General features: G+C 40.7%; 1 protein-coding gene across 2 annotated transcripts in view; it reads left to right on the forward strand.

Moving 5' to 3' along the window:
- The window catches only part of PRKAR2B (protein kinase cAMP-dependent type II regulatory subunit beta), a 114137-nt gene that overhangs the window by 21010 nt on the left and 79283 nt on the right, over positions 1-13844 (forward strand). For both annotated transcript variants that reach the window (XM_082632991.1, XM_082632992.1), the window contains exon 2: positions 10970-11005. In XM_082632991.1, coding sequence (XP_082489117.1) covers positions 10970-11005 — 36 coding nt within the window. The remainder of the gene's footprint in view (positions 1-10969; positions 11006-13844) is intronic.

Here is a 13844-nt window from a genome sequence, read left to right on the forward strand (position 1 = left end):
AAGGCCATATACGACAAACCTACAGCAAACATCATTCTCAATGGTGAAAAACTGAAAGCATTTGCTCTAAGATCAGGAACAAGACAAGGATGTCCACTCTCCCCACTCTTATCCAACATAGTTTTGGAAGTCCTATCCACAGCAATCAGAGAAAAAAGGAATCCAAATCAGAAAAGAAGAAGTAAAACTGTCACTGTTTGCCGATGACATGACACTATATGTAGAAAATTTTAAAGATGACACCAGAAAACTACTGGAACTAATCAATGAATTTGTTAAGATTGTGGGATACAAAATTAATGCACAGAAATCTCTGGCATTCCTATACACCAACAGCGAAAAATCAGAAAGAGAAATTAAGGAAACACTCCCATTTACCACTGCAACAAAAAGAATAAAATACCTAGGAATAAACCTGCCTAAGGAGGCAAAAAACTTGTACTCAGAACACTATAAAACACTGATGAAAGAAATCAAAGGTGATATAAACAGTTGGAGAAATATACCATGTTCTTGGATTGGAAGAATCAATATTGTGAAAATGACTATACTACCCAATGCAATCTACAGATTCAGTACAGTTCCTATCAAATTACCAATGGCATTCTTCACAGAATTAGAACAAAAAATTTTCCAATTCGTATGGAAACACAGAAGACCCCAAATAGCCAAAGCAATGTTGAGAAAGAAAAACGGAGCTGGAGGAATCAGGCTCCCTGACTTCACACTATACTACAAAGCTACAGTCATCAAGACAGTATGGTATTGGCACAAAAACAGAAATATAGATCCATGGAACAGGATAGAAAGCCCAGAGATAAACCCATGCACCTATGGTCAACTAATCTATGACAAAAGAGGCAAGGACATACAATGGAGAAAAGACAGTCTCTTCACTAAGTGGTGCTGGGAAAACTGGACAGCTACATGTAAAAGAATGAAATTAGAACACTCCCTAACACCATACACAAAAATAAACTCAAAATGGATTAGTGACCTAAATGTAAGACTGGACACTATAATACTCTTAGAGGAAAACATAGGAAGAATACTGTTTGACATAAATCACAGCAAGATCTTTTTTGATCCACCTCCTATAGTAATGGCAATAAAAACAAAAATAAACACATGGGACCTAATGAAACTTAAAAGCTTTTGCACAGCAAAGGAAACCATAAACAAGACGAAAAGACAACCCTCAGAATGGGAGAAAGTATTTGTAAATGAAACAACAGACAAAGGATTAATCTCCAGAATATACAAACAGCTCATGGAGCTCAATATCAAAAAAGCAAACACTCCAGTTAAAAAATGGGCAGAAGGGCCTCCCTGGTGGCGCAGTGGTTGAGAGTCCGCCTGCCGATGCAGGGGATACGGGTTCGTGCCCCGGTCTGGGAGGATCCCATATGCCGCAGAGCGGCTGGGCCCGTGAGCCATGGCCGCTGGGCCTGCGCATCCGGAGCCTGTGCTCCGCAACGGGAGAGGCCACAACAGTGAGAGGCCCGCATACCGCAAAAAAAAAAAAAAAAAAAAAAAAAATGGGCAGAAGACCTACATAGGCATTTCACTAAGGAAGACATACAGGTGGCCAAGAGACACATGAAAAGCTGCTCAACATCCCTAATTATTAGAGAAATGCAAATCAAAACTACAATGAGGTATCACCACACACTTGTCAGAATGGCCAGTATCAAAAAACCTAGAAACAATAAATTCTGGAAAGGGTGTGGTGAAAAGGGAATCCTCCTGCCCTGTTGGTGGGAATGTAAATTGATACAACCACTATGGAAAACAGTATGGAGGTTCCTTAAAAAACTAAAAGTAGAAGTACCATATGATCCAGCAATCCCGCTACTGGGCATATATCCTGAGAAAACCATAATTCAAAAAGAGGCACGTACCACAGTGTTCATTGCAGCACTGTTTACGATAACCAGGACATGGAACCAACCTAAATGTCCATTGACAGATGAATGGATAAAGAAGATGTGGCACATATATACAATGGAATATTACTCAGCCATAAAAAGAAATGAAATTGAGTTATTTGTAGTGAGGTGGATGGACCTAGAGTCTGTCATACAGAGTAAAGTAAGTCAGAAAGGGAAAAACAAATACCGTATGCTAATGCATATATATGGAATCGTAAAAAAAACCAAAACATGGTACTGATGAACCTAGTTGCAGGACAGGAATAAAGAGGTAGACATAGAAAATGGACTTGAGGACATGGGCTGGGAGGGTGAAGCTGGGGCGAAGTGAGAGTAACATCGACATATATATACTACCGAATGTAAAATAGTTGACTGGTGGGAAGCAGCACCGTAGCACAGGGAAATCAACTCAGTGCTTTGTGATGACCTAGAGGGCTGGGATAGGGAGGATGGGAGGGAGGCTCAAAAGGGAGGGGATATGGGGACATGTGTATGCATACGGCTGATTTTCTTTGTTGAGCAACAGAAACCAACACAGTATTGTGAAGCAATTATACTCCAACAGAGATCTATTAAAAAAACCCAAAAGGGCTTCCCTGGTGGCGCAGTGGTTGAGAGTCCGCCTGCCGATGCAGGGGACACAGGTTCGTGCCCCGGTCTGGGAAGATCCCGCATGCCGCAGAGCGGCTAGGCCCGTGAGCCATGGCCGCTGAGCCTGTGCGTCCGGAGCCTGTGCTCCGCAATGGGAGAGGCCACAACAGTGAGAGGCCCGCGTACCGCAAAACAAACAAGCAAACAAACAAACCCCAAAAAACAAATGTCATTTGGAGTACTAAAGACTTGGGAAGTCCTTTAATTAATAAACCTGTTTTATTAAAAAAAAAAAAGACTTAATGACCAACAAGCCCATGGGAGGGTGCTCAGTATTTTTAGTTATAAAGGAAATTAACATTAAAACCACAGTGAGTTGCCACTGAACACAAGAATGGCTAAAATAAGATGACATACCTTATGTTTGCAAAGAGAGCAACTGGAACTCTTGTTTATTACCTATGAGAGTATGAAATGGTACAAACCTTTAGGAAATCAGCAGGTTTTTATAAGGTTAAACATTCACTCACCTATGAACCAGCATTCCCACTCTAGGCATCTGCTTAAGAAAAGCAAATGTATATGTTCACAAAACGATTTGTATAAAAATATTTATAGAAGTTTTATTCACAGTAGCCCAAACTGGGAAAAAAAAAACAAAACAGGAGAATGAATAAACAAATTGTAGTGCATTCACACAATGAAATACCACTCAGCAATAAAAAAGAACTATTGATCCTCTCAACAGTGAGAATAAATCTCACATTTATATGAAATTCACGGACAGGCAAAACTAAGCTATGGTGGTAGAAATCCTAACAGTAGTTTCCTAAGGGATAGTGGGAATTGACCGTAAGGGGGCTTGTGGAACCTTTCCAGGGTGCTGGAAATGTTTTATGTCTTGATTGTGGAGTGTTGGTTATAAAGGTGTATGCATGTGTCAGAACTCAGTGAGTTGTGCATTTCATTGTATGTCAGTTTCACCCTGATTAAAAATAAGACCGTTGGAAACATGGATGCTTTTGAAATCCTCTTTTCCACATTTTAATTGAGAAGTGCCATTGCTTTCTGCACTGATTATCTTGTGAAATTTTTCATTATTTGTGCTGGAAACTAGCATCTAGGTTACATTTTTGTAGTTATGGGGCATAAATGGGACTTCTTTTTGCTGCTTGTACGAAAAGCCAAATGCCAGTCAGTCAAGGTCTACTGTTTTTAAGTCTATTTTACATTTCAGCCGGTAGTGTATTTTAATTTATGGGTTTTATAAATATAATATGTATATAAATTATCACTTCCATTTGTCCAAATAATCTGTAAGTATCAGGGAATACCCTTATTTTGTGAATTTTTCATTAGCACTTTTCATTCAGTATTTGTTGAACCAAATACATATTATATCAAGCAGTGTTCTAGGCACTGGAGATACAGTAGTAAAACAGACAAGGAAGGACACTGCCATCTCACTAGGGTGCAAAAAAACACAGTAAACATAATGTACTAGACATCTTCTGATAATGCTTGGAAGAAAAGCAGGATGATGTGATTGAGAGGACCTGGAGAATGTTTAGAGAAAGGCTTCTTTAGGAGGAGACATTTGAGCTGAGCCTAGAATAGCAGGAACATCTTAATTCTGTGAAGACAAGGGGGAGGATTTGAATATGGTATTTTCTAAAACTGTACTTTTATGATTAGGCCAACCTTAATCACATTCCCCTGATTGTTTTCTCAGTTAGTCTTCATTTCAGAGCCCTTTATTTTTCTTAATTACCCTTTTCTGGCTCTGTTTTACTGTGACTTCAGGGATGTGTGACAGTTCAAACTCTCCGAGCTTTTGGTTTTCCTAGTATTGTTAGTGGTCTAGTCTGGATTGTTCACTCTTGCAAACAAAACATTAGTTTCCATAAATCTGCTTTGCACATACATACTTGATCCCATAAGTTTAGAAGAGACGGTTTTAGTATATGCAGAAGCAGAGATTGAATTGGTGTAGTTTTTTTTTTAATTAATTTATTTTTGGCTGCATTGGGTCTTCGTTGCTGCACGCAGGCCCTCTAATTGCAGCGAGCGGTGCTATTCTTTGTTGCGGTAAATGGGCTTCTCACTGCTGTGGCTTCTCTTGTTGCGGAGCACAGGCTCTAGGCGCGCGGGCTCAGTAGTTGTGGAACGCAGGCTCTAGAGTGTAGGCTCAGTAGTTGTGGCGCACAGGCTTTAGTTGCTCCGCGGCATGTGGGATCTTCCGGGGCCAGGGCTAGAATCCGTGTCCTCTGCATTGGCGGGTGGATTCTTAACCACTGCGCCACCAGGGAAGTCCCTGAATTGATGTAGTTTTGACAGTGACCTTTCCCATCTCCTGCTTTTCTTCTGAGCCCACATTTTAAAATACCAGAAGTAGGGCCTCCCTGGTGGCGCAGTGGTTGAGAGTCCGCCTGCCGATGCAGGGGATACGGGTTCGTGCCCCGGTCTGGGAGGATCCCATATGCCGCGGAGCGGCTGGGCCCGTGAGCCATGGCCGCTGAGCCTGTGCGTCCGGAGCCTGTGCTCCGCAACGGGAGAGGCCACAACAGTGAGAGGCCCGCGTACAGCAAAAAAAAATAAAAATAAAAAAAAAATAAAATAAAATAAAATACCAGAAGTATTTGGGAGCCTTTTTCTCGACATTGGTATTGCATCAGCTCTGTGTGTGGTTTTATACGCTTAGCTACCTTAGGACTCAGCTAGCTAGAGCTATATTTTTCTTCCTGTTCCTAAGATGGTAGAATCCTAATGAATTAAAAAGTAAAGGGGGCTTCCCTGGTGGCGCAGTGGTTGGGAGTCCGCCTGCCGATGCGGGGGACACAGGTTTGTGCCCCGGTCCGGGAGGATCCCACATGCGGCGGAGCGGCTGGGCCCGTGAGCGCGGGCCGCTGAGCCTGTGTCCGGAGCCTGTGCTCCGCAACGGGAGAGGCCACGACGGTGAGAGGCCCACGTATCGCAAAAAAAAAAAAAAAAAAAAAAAAAAAAAAAAAAGGTAAAGGGGGCTTCCCTGGTGGCGCAGTGATTGAGAGACCGCTTGCTGATGCAGGGGACACGGGTTTGTGCCTTGGTCCGGGAGGGTCCCACATGCCGCGGAGCGGCTGGGCCCATGAGCCATGGCCGCTGGACCTGTGCGTCTAGAGCCTGTGCTCGGCAACGGGAGAGGCCACAGCAGTGAGAGGCCCGCGTACCACAAAAAAAAAAAAATTAATTCTTCCTTGGTTCAAGGGTGAGCCTTATTTCAGTTTTAATTTTTGAAGCCCAGGCATAAGAGAAATTAATTTACTCTGAGCTAAGTATTCTGTCAAATATAATTAGTTAACATGGTTTCAGTTGACATAATTTCTAGAATCTTTTATTTAGACAGCAGATTTGGAAAGTGTTTATTGCTAGAAAAGGCGACTCATAGGAGGCTAGGGGTGCTAATTATTGTGCTGACTCCAAGGTTATTGTGTACATCTCACTTCAGGACATATGAACACTCTTCTGCAAAAGTCCATTTAACCAATGTGGCTCCAATATAGATAGGGTGGCTCTGTGTGTGTGTGTGTGTGTGTGTGTGTGTGTGTGTTTAATGACCATAAATCACAACTCAGGGCTCCTATTTCTTTAACCTGGAACTTCTCTGCCAGCATTATGCTCAGAGGTGCAAACTATCTGCATGACTATCAATCTGGCTTTCCTTTCTGAAGGCCAAACTCATTGGTTCATGCTTTCAATTGACTGCTTTTGTTTTTATAGAATTTCTTAAGTTTTCTAGTCTTCTACGGAACTTCTCTTTTTACCTAAATTTTTCTGTTAGGGCAGCTGCGTGCGTGGCATAAGCCCTTGCGGTCATAGTATGTGAAAATACCCCTGACTTGGTCAAACTCTTCAGAGGCAGGGACTCTGTCACATTCCCAGTGCCCGGCATCCACATCCAATAAACAGTGGAATAAGTGGGACAAGGAGACTTGCTCTCTTTACTTCACAGAGTTGATTGATTCACGCCACAGCGGTTGACTCAGTGCCTCTTATCTACCAGGCACTGCTTATCTTGGGCTTCAGGGATAAAGAGGTGAGAGATAAGCAGGTCCTGCTGGCTCCGGGGAACTCCAGTCACAGGTGTGGGAGGCTGTTTTCACTGCTAGGAACAGAGAGGCTCATTCAGCCACCTCAAGTAGTAGAGAGTTTTTCCTGTAAGGATACTCCAGTATTAAAGAAGACTTGAATCAGTTATACTTCTGGGGGCTGAGGAATTAAGACCCATCTAGTTTGGGAACTGATGGGATCTCTGGATAGACAAGCGCAAAGACATTCATAGGAACACAGGACTCTCCGTATTGCGCTGGAATGGCACTTGGGAGAAAGTCAAACCTATCTAAACATTTCTGTATTTTTCCTTAGGATTCATTAAGATCTTAGGTTATATCTCCTTAAAATGTTAGGGGCGTTTAGTATATTCTTAAATCATATTTGTTTCTCCAGGCAGATAATACGTTTGCTATATTTTTCCTTCTGTATTCTCCTAATGTGTGTGTGTGTATAAATACACTTACAGAATATCTATAGAATAGGAAAATACAAAGGTGGAAACCAAGAGTCTGAGGAAACCTAATTTGACTTAGCACATTTTAAAGCATCATCTATTAACTTTTTTGTGAATTTGTGCTGCTGTTTACTTTGTATATGCAAAAAAGGTAATGTTAAGATTGGTAATATTAGCTCATAGTAAACATCCGTCTCTTATATTTGAATAGGAATTTATAGTTTACGGGCACTTTCAAAGATGTTTATTTATTTTTTCATAAAACCCCCCTTGAATTAAGGAGGGCAGATCTTACCTTGCATGTTTTTTAAATTGAGGATTTAGGTCAAAGTTACACGATTCATCCAAGGTTTCCCGGAAGGCGGTGGGGCCAGCAGTGGAGCCCACGCCTCCTGACCCCAGTCGGCGCCCGGTGGTGCATCCGTCCTTCCTCACCTTCCTCCTGCTCCCCTTCCCTGTACTTGGGTTCCTGAGAGAGAAAACACCAGGCACCCCCTGCCCAGCTGCACGTCGCTTTACTTACAGCAGAGTCTCCACCCTGCATCTCAATCTTCTTCCCCATTTTGGTAACTAAACTAAAAAGTCTAGAAAAATTGTGAAGGTTATTGTTAGCTTGCCAAGAGTTGGTACAGGAAACACGTGTGTTTCATCCCTGCAAGTGGATATGAAGGGATATGTTTTGAGGGATTGGATTTTTGGTAATTTTGTCAAAACCCAGTGTTTACCTTAACTACTGGGTACCACATGCCTGGTGCCCCCATCTTCTTAACTGCCCAGTCCTGTGCCCCATTTACTATTGGGAAATGGAAGTCACGGTCATAGAACTTCTCTACGCACAATTTAAAAATTGATATAATTTCTAGCAAAAATATAAAGGAGAAATAAGGCAATTAATTTATAGTAAGTAAAATGTGTTTCAGTAGGTATGTGCTTACATGTACACAAGAAGACGTTATGGAGTTAGATTCTCCCACTTACATGTAGAATCACTAAGAATATGAAAGCTGCAAATGTAGTCTGATCAGGTGTGTCGTACTGGTTATTCAGATACCACAAGTGATACAGCAATGACATGCCTTTTTGAAATGATGAACATCTATTAGTAAAATTCCAAACAAAACAAAAATACCCCCCAAAAACCCCAAATTCCTTTGACTTATGTTGTATTTGTGTTGTAGAAAATCTGATGTATATTAAAACTGCATATAATAATCGTATTTATGTACAAACAGTGTAGAATTTAGGCTCAGGTGGTTATAAATTGACTTGTTTGCCAACATGAATGTCCAGTGGGATATGAGAAAGTAGTGCAGGACAAAAGTTTTGGGATTCATGACAGTTCTTTGTTGTATAGGATTATCCTGTATGTTGTCTGTCAAATGCCAAGGATGTCTTCTGACTTATTGTGACAGTTGAAAAAATTGCTCCCACAACTTTAGGATACACCTCCTAGATGGTGATTCCGCTTCTTTGAAAATCTCTGTCTTAAACACTTCAGAAAGACACAGGGAATTCGCCGGCAGTCCAAGTGGTTAGGACTCCATGCTTTCACAGCTGAGGGCTGGGTTCAATCCCTGCTCAGGGAACTAAGATCCAACAAACTGTGCAGTGTGGCCAAAAAAAAAAAAAAAAAAAAAAGGCACAGAAACCTAAGGGACCCCAAGGGAACAAAGATGTCCCAACATTTCAAACCAGAAGCTCACAGTGCTGTGATTTCATTGTCTAGAGAGACTAGAGGGGGAGGAGAGTGTCTGCTCTGTTTTTTGCCCCAAGGATGAGATATGCTTTTTACCTTCATCTTGCCTTGGTCAGCCAGCACTATCTATTCTGCATTCCTGTGGTTGAAGTTTCCCCTGTCCTTGTAGCTTGCTGGGGAGGCTTTTTTTAGACTAGGTTCCGAAGGAGTTCTGAAAAAGGGGGTTGAAGGTGTCCAAGAAAACTGATGGAAGTTTTTTTGTGCATGTGATATATGAAATATAAGTACGCTTCACCTGATGAAAGGTTTTTATATAAGTCATTTGTGACTTTACAGCTGTATGGCTGACTTATTTTGATATATAAATAGTGGAAATTTTCTCCTGCTCAGTTTAGAGTATATAATTTTGCTATAAATTATAGTGTTTTAATAATTGGGTCTGTGAATGATTTCACACAGTTGATCCTTAGTAGCAATGGAGATCAATATGGAAGGAAATATTTACCTGTTCCGTGGTGATTTCAGGCGTCAGTATTTTTGCTTTCTGTTCTTGGTGGGGCAGCACATTGGTGCTAGAAATGCCTGAGTTCAAATTCTCAAGCTCTGCCACAGGGTGACTACGTGATCTAAAGCAAACTAATCCAGATCTCTGAGCCTTACTGTAAAATGTTGTCATCAGTGATGTTGCGGTGCTGCTACTTAATAGAATGTTGGCAAGGATTAGTGTGAAACATCTGACGGTTTCCTTCTAGTACTTATTCCGAAGCATCTATATTTTTTGTGCTCTATAACCGTAATGCTGACAAAAATTTTAGGTCTTCTTTTTTTACTTGACCTATTTCCATAGTGTAAACAGTTTTTATAATTACTGTTTTAAAAGTATTGACGTGGGCTTCCCTGGTGGCGCAGTGGTTGAGAGTCCGCCTGCCGATGCAGGGGACACGGGTTCGTGCCCCGGTCCGGGAGGATCCCACATGCCGCGGAGTGGCTGGGCCCGTGAGCCATGGCCGCTGAGCCTGCGCGTCCGGAGCCTGTGCTCCGCAGCGGGAGAGGCCACAACAGTGAGAGGCCCACGTACCGCAAAAAAAAAAAAAAAGTATTGAAGTATTAAAAAGTATCATAGTAGACCCATGACATCCTGCTACTAAAATATACAGTAACATACATGATGTCCTTTCTGTATATAATATGAACTGTAAACTTACCTGCTTCTCTCAAGAAATAAAGTTTTAAAAAACCTAATGTCTTGAAACTGTAAGATACCTGTAAGCAAAACCAAGAAGAAACAACAGAGCTAAGTTGAATGCAGGGAGTGGGCCAAGGGTGGGCTTACCAGCTGAGCAATGCACTCCCATACACCAGCCTGAAATTGCAGCCTTCCACAGATAGATTTGCATATCATAGACCTTTGGGTTGCACAAAAATTGTCAAAACCACAAATATACCATCCTTTAGCTAATAATAATATCAGTATATGTGAGCATTTTTAGTTTTGTTTCCAAATATTTTCACTGTAAAAATGATGCTGTTGGACATATATACACTACCAAACGTAAGGTAGATAGCTAGTGGGAAGCAGCCACATAGCACAGGGAGATCAGCTCGGTGCTTTGTGACCGCCTGGAGGGGTGGGATAGGGAGGGTGGGAGGGAGACGCAAAAGGGAGGGGATATGGAAACATATGTATATGTGTAACTGATTAAATTTGTTATAAAGCAAAAAATTAAAAAAAAAGGATGCTGTTGAATAGATGTGTGTGTGTGCACACACGTGTGTGTATCTTTTTCCTTCTCTAGTAATATTTCTTTAGGCTAAATCTCTTAAAAGTAGAGTTACTCTCTTAAAGGAGACACACCTTTTATGGCACTAGATGTAATTGCCAAATTGTTTACAGAAATATTATATAGATTGGCACTGTCCCAGTTAAGTAGTTTCAGCCACACATAACTAGGGATTTTCATTTAAAGTGTGTTGGGGGGACTAATTTAACAGGTGAAATATTGATTTTAATTTATATTTCTTTGGCTACTAGTGAATTTAAACATTTAATTTTCATATATTAATGGTTTTTCTTCTTGCATTATTTATTCATTCATATCTTTCTCCTATTTAACTTATGGGATCACTTAACAATTTAGGTCCTTTTCAGGGTTTTGGATAAATTAAAATTTTATCTAATCATATTATTCCACTTTTCTCTTTCAGCTCCAGTAATAAACCGATTTACGAGGCGTGCCTCAGGTAAGTCTGATGATGGATTTTGCTCACTAGTGGTGACATTTTTTAAATGGATTGGATAAGAAGGTATGAAAAGAATAATTGCTATAGAGTAATAACTTATTTGTCAGTCATTTTCCCAGAAAACACAACCATCTGATAAAATCAAGAACTCGGAAATAATTGGAAATACGCACTGAGTGGCTAAACTTAAAATCACACTGTGCACTGAGGCTAATGTATGGAGACTCTTGACCCAATTTGTTTATTTCTGCTCTTGATAAATTATTATCTACATGGTTATCTGGTTTGCCAGTCACAGTTTAGAAGAAGTAATTTAGAACTTGGGTAAAGGACACTCTAGAAACAGCGAGGGATGGAGAGTTTTTAATAAAGGACGGGAAAACTCATAACACTCCGATATAGACCTTGTCATCATGGGGTCCTATTCAGAATAGGAGGAAATTGCTTTATATTTGTTCATGCCCCAGGGGCTATTGCTGTCCTAGAGATACCACAGTAACCTTCTGTATATTCACAGTGAGGGCGACCTTCACCATTGACAGGTGCTTAAATTTGGTTCACTATACTGGACACAACTTACATTACATTGGTGGGGAAGTATAGTACACAGTTGAAAGCATTTCTATCCTAAATGCGTTTGGGCGCTGAAATGGATAAACTATTGTTTGGAAAATTCACTTCTGTGAAATACCTTCTTCTCTAAAGACAGAGGACAAGTGAAGTACTACCATGTTTGGTTTGAGAAAATGACTTTCTTTTATATATAACTAGAGTTTTTTGGTTGAAAAACACAAGAAGTAATTTCAAACAGATCATCTTTGACATTTATATAATACAAATGAGTCATTTGTTTCATAAAATTACCTAATTTCCATCTGTGCTGTATTATTAAATGTGTTTTAAGATTGAGTTTTATTTTTAATTTGTCAGCAGTTACTGGTATAATTTACTCTTATTATGTGGTGACCAGGTCTGTAAGGAAAAAGACAGGGATTAGGATAATATGCTGCATTGTGATGGTATCTACTTTATCCTCCTGAGCTTTTTGTAATGTTGAGGCATATCTATTTTTGATGTTGAAAACAAAGTGTAGATTATAATGCCTTTCGTGGAATGAGAGATTATGTTTATGTCAGTAAGGCATCAATCAGACTTTATCCCAGAGTAGAGCTATCAAGAGTGATCGTATTCTGGTGTAATATGTAGTCTTTCATGAGCAGTGGTGGAAACAGAGAGGAACAATAAGACAGAATCAGTAGTGTGATATCTTGTCTCCGTGATGTAAGATTCTTTCTGTAGGAACATAGTTAAGACTCTTAGAATAAATTGTCTCCCTTTCTGCCTCAAACTGACATGAGACATTTATTTCTGGGCAAATTCCATTAATATTTGTTGTTCAGTATACTTAGCATCAGTTGAAGGATCAGGGGCTCTAGTATATAGGTTCGTTTTGAAACACCCTTATTTCACTCCCCACCACCACTGCTAAATCTGTGTCCAGTGTATCTCAGCAAGATTGGCTGGAAATGTAGACAAGCTAGAATGCCGGCAAAGAAATACACGTTCAAGTCAAATGTTGCATTTATTCCAAGTGACAGGCAATAGGAAATGCCAGTGAAAACAACAGGGAACAGTTTGATTTAAAGAAAAATGAAATGATATCACGTTCAGGAGTCATGTTGTAAGTCTTAAAAGGTGTAAATATTGTTACCCTAATAATATAACATGCTGGAAAGCACTATGAGAATGAATTTTGACATTAATTATTGGAAGGAAAAGAGAACTGATTTATGGAATACCCCTGATGGGTCAGGCACTGTGGTAAGCATTTTATACACATTTTCAGTCTTTCAGGCAAGGGAAATAAAATTATATTTACTGCCTTGGATAAGAAGAACAATGGTCTTTGTCTAAAACTTTTTTGAGAAAGAAAGCAGAAACTGTCTTAAGACATCTTGGAGACGAAATTCTGCAGTTCTCTTTGTTAATTTAATCTAGTGGCGAAAAGTAATTCAATGCAGTAGTAGCCTTCAACTTCTTTTGAAGTAGCATTTCCTGAACATAAAAACAATAGATATCTACTTAAAATAGGGAAATTCATATCTGATAATTAAAAATATTTCTTAGGATATCTTTTTTTTTTTTTTCTTTGTGGTACGTGGGCCTCTCACTGCTGTGGCCTCTCCTGTTGCGGAGCACAGGCTCCGGACGCGCAGGCTCAGCGGCCATGGCTCATGGGCCCAGCCGCTCCGTGGTATGTGGGATGTTCCCGGACCGGGGCACGAACCCATGTCCCCTGCATCGGCAGGCGGACTCTTAACCACTGCGCCACCAGAGAAGCCCAGGATATCTTTTTCTGATGAAGTTTTAATTCAGAAATACTTTTTCTTTTCAGAAGTAAATTATAACTTTAAATTTGTAATGTGATACCTGTCATTTAAGGGAAAAAAAAATAGGTCAACCAGAAATGTAGGATACAAGAGTTTACTTCTTGATACAAGAGTTTATTTCTTACTCGTCTTTTTTTTTTATTATTTATTTTATTTATTTATTTTTGGCTGCGTTGGGTCTTCGCTGTTGCGCGCGAGCTTTCTCTAGTTGCTGCAAGCGGCGGCGACTCTTCGCTGCGGTGCGGGCTTCTCATTGCTGTGGCTTCTCTTGTTGTGGAGCACGGGCTCTCGGCCTTCAGTAGCTGTGGCGCGCGGGCTCTAGAGCGCAGGCGCAGCAGTTGTGGCACAGGGGCTTCGTTGCTCCACGGCCTGTGGGATCTTCCCGGACCAGGGATCGAACCTGTGTCCCCTGCATTGGCAGGTGGATTCTTAACTGCTGTGCCACCAGG

Source organism: Mesoplodon mirus (genome assembly GCF_964341445.2).
Source record: "Mesoplodon mirus genome assembly, chromosome: 9".
Taxonomy (NCBI): domain Eukaryota; kingdom Metazoa; phylum Chordata; class Mammalia; order Artiodactyla; family Ziphiidae; genus Mesoplodon; species Mesoplodon mirus.